Raw genomic sequence first — 14,240 nt, 5'->3', positions numbered from 1 at the left:
CACTATGGTTGGTGTATTCTATTGCCTTGTCTCATTTTAAATTGAGCATCAAGGGAACGCATTATCTTAGTTGTAACTCTGCCAACATGTCTATCTGGAGGCCTGTTGCCATTTCTGTCTTCAGTGAAATTTTTGTCCCCAAGAGAGGATTACATTTTTTTGTAACAGATTGAGTTGGTGTAGTGTATTCTTGGTTATCAAAAATATTCATGTAGCTAGGGGATTTTGAATTGGTGAATATTCATGATGTGTGGAAAAGCATGATACTCACTATGATCTCAATCACACAAAATGAGATGGTGTGTATGTATATGCATGGCCTGGAGGGACACGTCCAACTAAGCTGCTTATGACTGGGTGACTTTGTTCTTTGCTTGTGTTTTTATTTTTCTGGTAAAGCATACATTAACTTTTAAAAAATAAAAGCTATTTAAAAATAAAATATATAGGAAAAATGCGTAGTCTATTTACATATGGTGTCATGATCTGCCTTTAAGAATGACACTCATGAGAGTTCATGTGATGGAGCTTATATTTAAAGTCCTCATGCGCTTGTTGTGTTACAAATATAAGAGTAGTTCTGTGGCCAAATAGATTTTTGGGAAATTCTGTCCTAGTGACAGGGACCAACTGCGAAACTACAAGAAGCAAGAAGGCCTCTGGAAGCTTCCAGAGCACCCGGGCACTCTGAGCCCCAGGGAAGACTGCATCAGCTGCTGGCTGCCATCCCCAATCCAGAGCAGCTCTGGAGACCTCCTTTCTGTGAGTTTTCGTGCTTTCTCAGATTGTCACCATCCAACATGGAGCTTTTCTCCTGGACTTTCATGCTGTGCCACCTCCCAGACCACTGGCCTGCCTTACGTCTATCCCATGTGTGTTTGGTTTGTGCTGATTCCTGATGCACTGGGTTAGGAGCTGGGTTAGCCATATTTGAAGCAGCATGGCTGGTTCCTATAGAAGATTGGGGATATAATTCATTGTAGCTTTCCAGGAAGAACTGCTGAGTCCCTTTTCCTAAGAGATACTCAGGACCATCCCTAAAAGAGGGCAGGACCCAGATCATTGTACTTGAACTGAGGTTGTGCTGTCGGCATCTCCTATAGGCCTTTAGGCTCTTGAACATGCCAGCAATGTCAACATTAAATATTGTCATGCTCAGGGAGGGTCAGGTGAGGCTCCTGGCAGCTCCCTGCCCCACCCTGAGCACCTTACCTAGGCCATTCTGCACTTCGCACTCTACAGCCTGCAGTGCTCAGTTCTTAAATGAAGTGGTGAGGTGGGGACTTGAACCCTTGGCCACTGGGAGCATAAACCATTTCTTGCTCTTCAAAATCAATTTGATATGAGAATTTTTGACCTAGTCATTTCTCATTTCACTTCTAAGAAACTACCTTAATGATAAGCGAAACAACCCTAAAGTTTTATTTATGATTTATACTAGCATTATTATATAGTAGTGAAAAGTATTGAAACAATAAAGTGTATATCTGTGAGGAAATGGTAAAATATTATGATATATGATAAACATAAACATTTCATATATAATAAAATAATATAATATCTAAAAGTATTATGCACCATTGAAATGATAATAATAAAATTTTACTAATACAGAACATCCTTATGTAACAATGTTAAGGAAGAAAAGTAGGGAATTACAATCAAACCGGTATAGTTTGATTGCAACCATGTAAAGTACATGGGAGGGAAACATGAAATATGTTAACAGAGTTACCTTTGGGTGGTGGAGTTATAGTAGTTTTTCTTCTGCCTTTTACTCCGGCTTCTCCTTTTTCATTTGCTGTACATTTCAAATTTTCAACAATGAGCAAATTTTGCTATTGCAATCTAGAAAAGTTTTTACAAAGAAAAGCATATAATCAGAAAAAGTAAGTAAAAAGTGGACTAAACAAGCAGAGAAGTTGAGAGATGCAATTAGTTATTGTCTCAGGGACCAATATGGCTCTTCACCTGCTAAAGAATAGAGATTCTAGGCTTCTGTTTTGAAGATGTTCAAATATATCATAGAAATCGAAATATCTCTGCAGTGGTTAAGAAGAATATGCTTGATTAATTCCCCTGGTTAAAAGGGGATTGCGGATCCCACATGGGGTGTGGAAATGGTGCACCTCCTGAGCTGAAGAAGTGCCACTGCTTTTATTCCTCTCTGTGTCACCTCCTCGCCAGTCACCCTCCTAGAAGATGACCCAGAGGGGGGTTGAAATAGCTTCTTGGAATCACTGCCTCAGTGGATTCCTTGGCTAGTCTGTGGCCTGGTGGAGGGACACAGGAAGGAGGGAGGCAAGAGTGTGGCCTGGGGCTGTTTCATCAAGATCTGATTGTACCTCATTGTCCTCTCCAGCCTTGCCTTCCTCTCAGGCTGCAGGAGCAGGTCAGCCTGTCTATGTTTGCCTTCCCTCCAACCTTGCCTCTTACTCCCCCTACCAAACTGTCAGAGTGCTCTTTCACAGGGCCAGGACTGGTCACCACCCCCAACCCACTAAATACCTTCAGTGGTGCTCCATTCACTTTTGGATACTACTTTACATTCCCAGCGTGGTAGGTGCTGCTGCTCTTTCAGCCTCATCTCTGTTGCTTGCCTTGTGCTTCACATCCTAAATGCTTATGGTTACCCTGTGGCGTCTCTTTGTCCCTTGCCTCTGTTTCTTTGTATGTGCCATTTCCTCCCTCCAGAACTCCTCCCCTCAGTGTCATCTGAGTACTTCTACCCATTCTCAAGGTCCTAGGCTGGCATGCTGAGACCTCAGGGATCCTTCTTAATCCCTCACGTCCAAGGAAAGTGCCCTTTTCCTGGTCCCATAACACCCAGTGCTTACCTCTGTCTTCTTATCACTGGTGCTTACTTATCACCAGTATTTTCCCAGCAGCCCCTAGGATAATGTCTGGCATATATAAGACACTCAATAAATATTTGCTGAATGAATGAGTCCAGATAATAGAAATCCAGAGTAGGAGGCCTGATCTCCTATTAAGTGCTATTAAATTGCTAACTCTAATACTACCATTCTGGATGATCAGAGCAGGGAAATTTCAAATTTTTGCAACAACATTCTTTTTCATAATGTTTTCAATGGGGTTGCTCACATCTCTAAAAGATCTGATGCAAAGTAGCGGGATTAGTTGGACTCGAAAGCCCTAAAATGCTCTTTCTTTGGCTTTGGGTATGCAGGTTTTGGCTTAGAGATGAATGATTTGTATTTTATCTAATTGCTTTTAATTTGACTCTTTAATAGAAATTCTAAGAGTCCAGGTTGAGGCGCTTTGTCTCTAAGTTTCCTCTGGCGTGACTTGAGGTTCTCAGCACAAAAAATTATATCAGAGCCCATTAGTTTTTTTTTTAATCTTTTTAAACTTTAGATTCTTGAGCAACAGCTTCAGCAGATGAAAGCAACTTATCAGCTAAACCAAGAGAAGTTGGAGTACAACTTCCAGGTGCTGAAGAAGAGAGATGAGGAAAGTACAGTTATTAAATCCCAGCAAAAGAGGAAGATCAATCGGTAAGTTGGCACACAGAGCATCTTTCTTCTGGGTCCTTCCATGCTGAGATTAGGGATGGGTGTGAACTTTTGTCTCCTGAAGGGATAGAAACCTACTAAAAATATAACTAACTTTTTGTCTTGCTCTTCTCTTCCCTCTGAAGCACTTATTCATTTTTTTATTCCAGATTTTCTTTATGTGGTACACCACACAAATATTCTCATTCCTCCTGTGCCTTTACACAAGGGGTGGCATTCTAGAAGCACAACTCTGTATCTTGAAGGCCTTTCCCTTCATGTTCATAGAGAGCTTTCACGTGATTTCTTAAGCTGCTCAGGGCTCCACAGTGTAGATGAACTGTAATTTATTTAACCACACTCCACCGATAGATACAGTTTGCTTCTAATCTTTTGCTATTATAACTACAAAATGAATGTAAATGTCATTGCGTCAGCTGCTTTTGTACAGATACTGTGGTTCGCTGAAAGGTACTGATTGCTTGCAATTTCTCACTCATCCTCCCCATTCCCACCCTTCTTCTCTGTCTCCTCCTTTTTTTTTTAAAAAAATGTATGTATACATATATATGTATATGTATATATGTATACATATGTATAGATATATATGTGTGTATATATATATATATATATATATATGTGTGTGTGTGTGTGTGTGTGTGTGTGTGTGTGTGTGTGTGTGTATGGTTGTAGATGGACACAATACCTTTATTTAATTTATTTATTTTGATATGGTGCTGAGGATGGAACCCAGTGCCTCATACTTGCAAAGTAAGGGCTCTGCCACTGAGCCACAACCTCAGCCCCTCTGTCTCCTTCTTTCCATCTCTCCTGCCTTTCTTCCTTTAGGAATTGTCTCCTAAGTTCCAGAGCATTGTACTGGGCTCTAAGGATCAGATAACATAATACATTTTGTTTAAAGAAGGAAACAGTATTGAGGATTTACCCCAATGCCATATGACTTAGTATTATTTAAAATTCTTCTAGTAAGTTGTTTTTACATTTTGGACGAATGTTGGGTACATAGAGAAACAACAGTGGACCTTTTGATAGTTACTTGTAACAGAAAATGATACTGAAAAAATGAGCTGGCATCTTAGTCTGGTTATCTGAGAGACAAGAGCAGTTAGGGAGCAATATTTGTGGAAAATCCCAGTCGACGCCCCGTCCTACCTAGGGGAACAGCAGGGCAAGACACAAATCAGTACAGGGAGAAGGAGCTGTCTGGGAAAGCTTCCCAAAGAGGAGAAATAGTGAAGTGGGCAGGACACGGGCAGGCAATAGAAGTTTCGAGAAGCAGTGGATCAGGGTGCCGCTGGCCAGGTCCTAACCGCCTCTCGCTGGTCTGCACCTTTGGACCCCTCCCCTCCCCTAGCAAGCTGCCCCCTGGCACTTTTCACTCCTTACCATGAGTAATGCCTGTCTTTGTCCGACTGGCTGACAGCGCCTTGTTTTCAAACATATCCTTGACTCGAGAGGCACTTCATGTCGGATGAACGAATGAGTGAGTGAGTGGGTGGGTTGAGAACAGCATCAGCTCTGAGAAAGGAGGAGTCATCGTCACAGGCTCGTGGCATGCAGTGTTAGTGTTTGCTTGGTTTCAGAATTGAAACCGACCTCCAAATCATGACCTCGATGTCGCTGAGCTAGATGAGGTGAACGTGTGAGGTTGGGCCTGGGGGAGGACCCCCGACGAGGGGTGTGTTGAGGAGGGCTCATCCCCACTCGGGAGCAGGAGGCTGCCTCTTGGTGGGCCTGGTCGTCTCGACTGTTTGAAATTCCCATTGGCTCCTGTTGCCTTCTTCTCCTTGACCATAGCGGGAGCTGGGTTTGGAATCTGTGGGAGGCTTTTCTGCCCTTCCACCATTCTGACCCTAGATTTACTGTGGAGCTGCATTGTGTGGATGAGAAGAACAACTTTAACCTTCTAGTTGCTGTGGATTAACTTTTGTTTCTCCAACCAGCCTGCAGGATGTACTCAACAACCTGAGATCAAAATATGCCAAGCAGGTAAAGCATTTCCAGGAGGAGAACCATTCTCTGACCTCAGAATACAAGCGTCTTGTGATACAGTTCAAGGAGCTACAGAGAGCCATGAGGTATTTTAGGGCCTTGGACCCTAAGGCATCTGTACTAGGATAGAGGTCGGGGCTGGGGGAGGAGGGAGAGTTGGTAGTGGCATGGTGACAGTGATTTCATTAGACTTGATATGACCAGCTTTTTTGGTGCTCAGGGCACTGAAGAATCTTGTGTGCTTTGTTCTTCTGGCCCTTTAATAATGTGTCACCTGCCTTTTCTTGTTTCTTGTTGGGATGGCTTCCATTTCACTGTAGGTGGGATTAGCTGCTTAGGGATTGGGGAAGGCCCCGAATTTACCATGGTTCTTGCTCATGTTCTTGCCCTTCTGCCAATTGAGGGACCCTGGCCAGGCTGTGAGGTCATCTGGCCATGCTTGGTGACTCTCCTTCACAGACAGTTTGCTATTATTGATGCTGAGAAGTTTCGAGAGATTTGGCTGATGAATGAAGAGGAGGCGAAGGGGCTAATAGGCAGAGCCTTTGATGTGGACAGGATCATCCATATGCAGCATCTGGGTCTCCCCTGGACAGCACCTGATTTCTGGTTCCTGAAGAATGTGGGACCTATTTCCCAGCAGCCACAGAAGACCGCCAAGCAAATAGTAGAAGAGGTGCTGAAGCAAGCAGGTGACTAGAGCAGAGCCAGCCACAGAACCGTAGTGTGGAGGGGCCCTCTGAGGACACTGGTCAGTCCATCCATTTTATGGATAAGAAAACCGACCTCTCAGAGGTGTAGAGTATGATTGGTTGACACAGCTTTGAAGTCACCTCTCATTTCATTGAGTCTACACTGGTGGTAAGACCTAGAAAGTTTGATCAGATGCAGGTTCAATTTATTTTTGCCAAGTGTACTCTTGTGTACCTCTATCAGAACCAACTAATGTGTTTGTCTCCTTGTGATGTCAGTGGCCACCGAGAATCTTTGTCTGAAAGCCATTAATGGCATTGGGATTGCAAAATAGTGATATTTTAAATTATATAATTATATATTTATTTATTAGCTAGAACATTTCTGAAGAGAACCTTTCTCTCATCAGCTATTTGCTGAGATGCAGTTTGTGTAGGAAAAGCAGAAAAGATGCCCATTTTTTTTAGTACTGGGTATTGAACCCAGGGCCTCACATGCTAGGCAAGTGCTTTACCACTGGGCTATATCCCCAGCCCTGTGTTTTTCTTTATTTGCCTGTTTTTAGAATCATGGATTGGGTTTCTAACACCTCCTAAATGTCAATGAGGATTTTATTTAAAGTATCATTATAAATGCATGGATTGAAACAGATTTGGGGTATCTGAATTTGCTATAATTAATATCCATACTGATGTTCAAATTGTACTACTGTGGGAATCTTTTCATGCTAGCATCTGGCTTCTTTTGACACAGCCCCAGTAGTAGTAACTTCCTGGCTGTTCAGAATGACCAGATATTCCAGGAGCATTTTACTTTTCCTACCTCAGGTCTGGAATTGGCCATTTCTCCATGGTTGCCTGGTCCTTTCAAATAGGAAATGGTCTGAGGGTACATAGAATTCTTTAAAAAAATTTTTTTTAAATTATAAATGGACAAGAATGCCTTTATTTTATTTGTTTATTTTTATGTGGTGCTGAGGATCAAACCCAGTGCCTTATGCATGCTAGGCAAGCGCTCTACACCAAGCTACAGCCCCAGCCCCATAGGATTCTTTTTTAATGATCAAATAAATCAAATTCACCCTAATACTTCCCAATTAAGAAGATGCCAGGAGTTTTACATAACCTTATCAAAGTGTATTTTCTTTCTCCCAATTTGAAAAACTTGATACTGACTTCAAAATAATTTCTCATCTGCTTTCCCCATAACACCACAACTTTTTCAGAAGAAAACATTACCCTACAAAGAACAAATGGTTATTTTTAAAAATATATATTTTAGTTGTTGGACCTGTATTTTACTTATTTTATGTGGTGCTGAGAATCGAACCCAGTGCCTCACCCATACAAGGCAAATGCTCTTCCACTGAGCCACAGCTCCATCCCCAACAATGGTTATTAAAAAGAGTTTAAACTTTAGCTCTTTTGGTTCTTAAAATATATCTCACTAGGGATGTATAGATGGATTATTGCATTTTAAAGTCACTTGTAATAGTTTCTGCTTGGTTTATTTCACCCACTGGATACATAGTTAGGTTTCTTGCTTTGCTTTACTTTATAAACAAATATAAATATATAAATATCTGTGCATATTTATTCATGGCAACTAATTTTTTTTAGGAAAGTGAAAGCTGTACTTGTTTCTACTTTGCTCTTTTCACCTATTGTAGTAAAAGAAGTGTTTGCTGCTTCTTCCTCACATGGCTCTCGATTTGTGTCTGTGCCATGATTTATTCAAATAGCACTTGGTTGATCATCATTGGGCTACTTTTGTTTGCTTTTGTGATTACAGACATTGCTACAACAAATAGATTAATCTTTTCATGTTTTTGCTAGTGGATTGCTGGGATGGCTCCCTAGAAGTAGGATTACTGAATCAAAGGGAAAATGCCTGTGTAATTTTTTTGAATATTGCTGCCCAGAGATGACACCATACATTTGCTTTTCCACCAGCAATTTGATATCTTGGGCTCTTCAAAGACAAGATATTATCTTCCCTTTTGAATGACCAGGAAAACCTGGGTAATAAAATGACTTTCATTCCCATTTTCTGATAAGGAATGTATAGAATAAAATATTTAAAAATTTAATTAAAATTTTGACTCTTGCTCTCAGCTATGAGTCTTTCTTTCTTTCTTTCTTTCTTTCTTTCTTTCTTTCTTTCTTTCTGTACTGGGAATTGAACCCAAGGGTGCTTAACCACTGAGGCACATCCCCAGTCCTTTTTTGTATTTTATTTTGAGACAGGGTCTCACTGAGTTGCTTAGAGCCTCAATAAGTTGCTGAGAGGCTGACTTTGAACTCATGATCCTCCTGCCTCAGCTTCCTGAGTCACTAGGATTACAGGCATGCCTGGCAGCCATCAGTTCTTGTTGGTAATATTTTCCCCCATATTCTAGTTGGTTGCTTCTAATCTTTGCAGGTTTAGGAACCAAGTATCATGCTTTAGTTTGTTTCCAAAATGAGAATCAATAGGTTTGCCTCTCCCTCCCACTTCTTGGCTCAGGGCTGGACTTTGAACAGAAGGCTCTGGGTATATGCAGTTTGGGGAAGTGAGATGGAGTTCTCCAGGTGGTCTCTGATTCGGTTCCCCAAGCCCTTGTCCCCAACATCATAGGCTTCCTTTATGGGCTTTAAGAGGTATATTTAAGAGGTTCAGTTGCTTTTAAAAGGCCAAAACCTTATCTTACTCCCCCCCCCCCCCCGTCTCCTCTCTGTGACCCATCTGCAGATGAGGATGGCTTAGAAGAGAATGCCTCAGAATCCTCTTACCTGGACCTGCCCAAGCAAGTTTCAGCAAAAACTACCAGAAAGATCCTGATGCTCCTATGTGATGAGTCGGTGAGGCCAGCCAGGACTGCTTCTGAGTCCTGCTGGGCTCTGTGCAGCCTGGGGTCAGGTGTGACTGCCCTCCCCTGGCCATTCCCAGAGAGTGGATCTTAAGAGTGGAGCTGGGGTGGGCCCTGGACTTGGGGGCCAGTTCACAGAGAGCCTGTGCCTCTGAGCTGGCCCAGCAAGGTGTAGTCCACGGGAGCTGGGAGCTCCTGATAACTGAAACCAGTGCTTGTCTCACCTCCATGAACCTACCTACCAGGTGTTGAGGCCACACTGGATGTGGCCTTCATCTAGGGGCTCATTTTGAGGTTACTCTGGGTGATTGGAATCATCCTCTCCCTGATCCACTTCACAGGCTCTGAGTTCTGAATCCACCCTCCTCCATGCCTTTCTCTCCTCCATGCAGGGCCTACTGCTGGGTTGTGTAGCTCTTTGGGGAACATGGGTGAGGCGGGCCCCTGTGACTGGGTTGGGTTTGGACTGCCCGGTGGCTTGTGGGCAAGGTGAATGAGCACCTTTCTGAAGTGGGGGGCAGTCTACACCATGATGTTCCTGGCCTTGCTCCCTGGGAATGGCTCAGAGGTGTCCCTCGATGGCCTTCCTCTGGGGGCCTTGCTGCCCAGAGTCTCAGCCCAGGGGCTTCCGCCTGTGGAGTCGTCCTTCAAGAGTTACACAGAAGGTGGCTGCAGACCCTGAGCCCTGTTTCCAACTGGTGATGCCTTCCTCCTCCTCCTCAGGGTTTCCTCATAGAGAGCAAGCTGTTGAGCCTTCTCCTTCCCCTGGAGAAGAACGAATGCTATCTGCTGAAGTTGGACGCCATCTTCTCAGTGAGTCCCACTGGGCTGTGAGGACGTGGGGTGCCAGCGGGTAAAGCCTGCCTCATTCTAGTAGAGCCCCTCTGGCTTTCTGGTTTGCCTCAGCCCTGAGACTAGGTGCAGGTCTCGTGGGGGCTTCCTGGGCTCACTGTCACAGCCTTCCCTTCACTTGCCCTCTGCACAGCAAACTGGCCTCAGCCCCATTTAGATGTCTCCTTTCCCTGACCTCCTGCTGGCTTCACTCTGTGGCCAGGCTCTCAGGTTGCAGGTTCTTCCCTTCAACCCAAACTCAGGTGTGTGTTGGTGCCCCCTTAGCTCTCTCCTACCTACTAGACGTGGAGCTTCCGTCTGAGCTTCGTTTCTCTATTCTGATGTCCCCCAGTTCACAGTAGCTTCTCAGTGTTGGATCAATGTCCTCTACTCTGGGCCACAACAGGCTCCAGGCATGCTCAGTGGAGCGGCTGCGTCTTCTCCTCTGAGGAGCTGAGGTCAGCATCCCAAGCCTGGGATCTCTTTGATGGTGTCTGAACAGTGACCTGTCCCCTCCCCCAGGCTCTTGGAATCGAGCTCGAGGATGACTTGTATAAACTGGTGAAGTTCTTCCTTGAATACCGAACCCATCATTTATCTTCCAGCCAGGTAAGGTGAGGTGCCACTGAAAGGGCATCTCAGTTCTCCAGGAAGCCCCCAGAGGGCATTGCTGCCTTCAAGGAACGCTTCTGGGCAATCTTGGGAGTTTACGCCAGGAATAGCTAACAGCGTTTTCCTTATTATTATTTTCTGTATTTGCAAAGGGAAGAGTGACTAGGGGAGAGATGCTCTTGTCATATTGAGATCCAAGGGATCTTTCCCTGGGCCTTCCCTCAAAGCTTGGCCTCAGCCACTATAAGATCTGGGCCACCACAGTCCATCATTTTTGACCATTAACACTTTCCTGAAAAGCAAGGATGGTTTGTAATGCTATACATACCTTTGTTGTAACTGATTTCAGTGAGAGAACCAAAAACCAACTCTTCTGAAGAGGTCATCATGTTAAAAAGACACAAGATCTTAATTCAAAAATTAAAAATTGGAATTAAGGGCTGAAAATGTAGCTCAGTGGTAGAGTACTTGCCTAGCAGGTATGAGGCCCTGGGTTTGATCCCCAGTACCACAAAAAAGAAAAACAGAACAAAAAAAGAATTTAAAAATGTGAGTGTGAGTATCCTGACAGGTCTCCAAAAAGAGTTGGTGAAGTGGACAAAAAATCTGAACATTTGACAACAGTGATGATTGGTGTGTTGGAAATGGACACATTCTAAGTTGCTGGTAGGAGTGCACATTGTCACCTCCAAGTGAGAACGATTTGACAGTATTAATTACAAAACTCTATACACTTTTCAATTATTCTTCTAGAATTTTATTCTATAGATATGTCTCAATACAGTTGAAATGATGTGTTTATTGTGGCTTATTTATTTCAATGAATTGTTTGAAGTAACAGAAGATTGGAAACAACCTTCATGTCTGTCATCGAGGAATTTATTTGATAATATATAGAACACCTACACAGTGGGATACTGTACAACTTTAAAAAAACTAAACGGAAACAAAGAATAGGAAATTATTTATATATTTATACAAAAAGTCTGTAAGCCAAAAGAACAAATGAGAGAGAGAGAGAGAGAGAGAGAGAGAGAGAGAGAAAGAGAGCGAGAGCAAACATGTATAGAATAGTATCATTTACATAAAAATAGGAAGGAAAAGTATTTTATGTGTTTACATATCTACTTGCTTATATATACATACTGTTTCTTCATTACATTAATTTACCTATAAGATATAAACTGAATAACCTGGGAGACAGAAGAACTCTTAAATTTAAAAAATTGACTGTGTATTATGATTCAAATGACATTTATAACATGTCCACTTTGTGGATATCAAGTCAATGAACACCTGTGGACCCAGATTTAGAAGCAGAACCTTGTCATTGTTTTGAAGCACTCCCCTGCCCCACGTGCTTCTTCCTGTCCATCCCCCATCTCTTCCCGTCTTTCTCCTATTTCTGTCCTTGTGCGATTGTCTTTGTAACTTTCTATAAACTCTGCTCTGTTTTCTTCTCTTCCTGTCTCTCTTCACACAATGGTGCTTGTGTGTCCCCAACCCACTCTCTCCTGTGCACTCTTCTCCAGATCGGCTCCTGGACTCAAGCAAACTTGGAGCAATCAAGCTTCATGTCAGCTCTGGAGAGAATGAGCTTGATGTCAGCCACAGGGCTCGAGAAGAATATGATGTGGGAGCTGGAGCAGGAGTCAGAGCAGGAGACAGAGGAGGCAGAGTCCATGGAGGGGGAAGAGGAGGAGAGCTTTGTGGGCAGAGAGCTGGAAGAGAAGGAGGCCCCGCCTTCTCCCAAGCTTATCCACCCCAATGAGGTTCTCAAGGTTCTGGAGGCCTTTGTCATGGGTCTGAAGAAACCCAGGTGTGCAGGGCACCAGAGGGCTTGCCTGAGACCTGGGAGGCATGGGTGCTGGGAGCCAAGCAGAGGCTAGTGAGTGAAGAGGCTGCTGGGCAGAGAGGAAAGAAGTGGGGTGCAGGGCTGACTGATGCTTTCCCCATTTGTCACTGGTTCACCAAACATTTATTGAGGTCTGCCATGCTTCAGCAAAACGAGGGTAACTCCTTGTGGTCAGAATGACATCAAAGCCTATGTGAGGTGTGGCATTGTTCAGAGGGGGAGATGGCCATCCCCATTTGGCATATCAGAGAGAATTTGGGGTGGAGATGGCACTGGAACTGGGTGGGCAAAGTAGGGGTAAGGGCTTTTCAGGACATCATAGTGCAGGGGAGGCCCGCTACATTCAGGAGTCACGATGGCAGGGATGGCGGGAGTGCCCTGGGTCTGGGAGTGGGACCAGTGAGTGGGGAGCTAGGTCAGCTCTTGGAGAGCCTTGCCTGTGTGCCCACAATCCTTGCCTTTGCCCTGGTGACTGGAGCTGGGAGAGGATATGAAGCAGTTGGGGAGCCATGATTTGACTTTCACTTAAGAAAGATCCTTTTGATAGCAGATGGAGGTGATGCTGGAAACAGGGAGAATGGAGAGGCTTGTCTGGGTGGAAGGGAATGCTGTTCTGGGTTAAAGGCGTCATAGAGGGCATGGAAGAAAGTACCAGAGTTTAAGAGCTGATGTCAGGATGCATTCATGGAAAAAGGGGGAGGCATAGTAATAAGCTGTAAAGTAGTGAGGTGAACAAAAAATTGGGAGAAAGAGAGGTGGCTTTCCCCTCACTGTATCAACACAGACTTTTACCTTCACGGAGGGAACAATAGCCCCAGTCAGGAACATGGAAGCAGGTGTACTTTCTGAGAATCTGCCATAATCTAAGAGACTTAGACAGCTGGGAGGGAAGGTGGCAGGTGGAAAGGCAGGATGTCTGTGACTGACTTCAGGCACTGAGATTAGCACTGCTCGGGGGCCTTGGGTGTCAGGTGGAGATCATGGCATTAGTGCTCTTGACCTGCAGGAACATCCGGGCAACAATGAGAATGGCAAATTCTTCACGAGATAACTCAAAGGACTCTGATTATTGGAAGGCCCTGACTACAGTTATCCCTCCCTCCAAGCAGAACCTCTGGGATGCTCTCTACACAGCCTTGGAGAAGTACCAGTAAGTGTGTGTCATGAGCCAGGAGGAGGAGGGAGCAGGGCAGGTCTGTGGGGGAAGACCCTGCTCTGAACAGCCCCACTCCAGGTCATACTCAGTCTTGAGGAGAAAAGCTGGGTGTGGTGGAGGGGGTAGGGGGAGTTTTGGTTGGTTCGGCCCTGTTCTGTCACTAGCCTGGGTGGAAGAAGAAGCGTCTGTGGCCCTCCTCTGTGTCTAGCCAGAACAAACATAGAGGTCCTGGTCCTCACTTGGCAGAGGGTGGAGGATTCATTGGGTCTCTAACCTGTTTTCCCACCCAAAGCCTCGTCCTGACCCAGAGAGCCAAGTTGCTGGTAGAAAACAATTCTCTGGAGCAGCAGAACTCAGAGCTGCAGATGCTGCTGCAGCAGTATCTCCACTCCAAGGTGGGTGGGCAGCAGGGCGGGCCACAGCTGGGAGCAAGGAGGAGCCCCTCCCCTCGGGCGAGGTGGTTTAGATGGGATGCAAAGCAACAGTAGCACCTCAGGTGGAGACAATGACAGGGCAACCAGGTTGTGTCCCTTTGATGCTTGTGGCTTTGGCACCAGCTGGTTGGGACTGTTTTTCAAGTAGAGCCAGAGCCAGCTTCCCAGCTTACACAGGCCCCAGTTTTTCTCCACTCTAACAACCTGTGTGAGGTAGAACTGTCCTCCCACTTCACAAAAGGCAGTAAAACCTGGAGGCTTAGGGAGACCCCCAGAGACTAGG

The 14,240-nt window shown here is 44.6% G+C and overlaps 1 protein-coding gene across 1 annotated transcript in view; it reads left to right on the top strand.

Annotated features, from left to right (window-relative positions):
• The window catches only part of DRC1 (dynein regulatory complex subunit 1), a 43,060-nt gene that overhangs the window by 27,481 nt on the left and 1,339 nt on the right, over positions 1-14,240 (top strand). The window contains exons 8-16 of the mRNA XM_081264852.1: positions 3,379-3,518; positions 5,480-5,614; positions 5,988-6,220; positions 8,952-9,061; positions 9,793-9,882; positions 10,423-10,509; positions 12,045-12,331; positions 13,374-13,517; positions 13,816-13,918. Of these exons, the coding sequence (XP_081120978.1) occupies positions 3,379-3,518; positions 5,480-5,614; positions 5,988-6,220; positions 8,952-9,061; positions 9,793-9,882; positions 10,423-10,509; positions 12,045-12,331; positions 13,374-13,517; positions 13,816-13,918 (1,329 nt within the window). The remainder of the gene's footprint in view (positions 1-3,378; positions 3,519-5,479; positions 5,615-5,987; positions 6,221-8,951; positions 9,062-9,792; positions 9,883-10,422; positions 10,510-12,044; positions 12,332-13,373; positions 13,518-13,815; positions 13,919-14,240) is intronic.

Source organism: Spermophilus citellus (genome assembly GCF_964194105.1).
Source record: "Spermophilus citellus genome assembly, chromosome: 13".
NCBI classification, from domain to species: Eukaryota; Metazoa; Chordata; class Mammalia; order Rodentia; family Sciuridae; genus Spermophilus; species Spermophilus citellus.
This window is presented reverse-complemented; position numbering and strand designations above follow the sequence as displayed.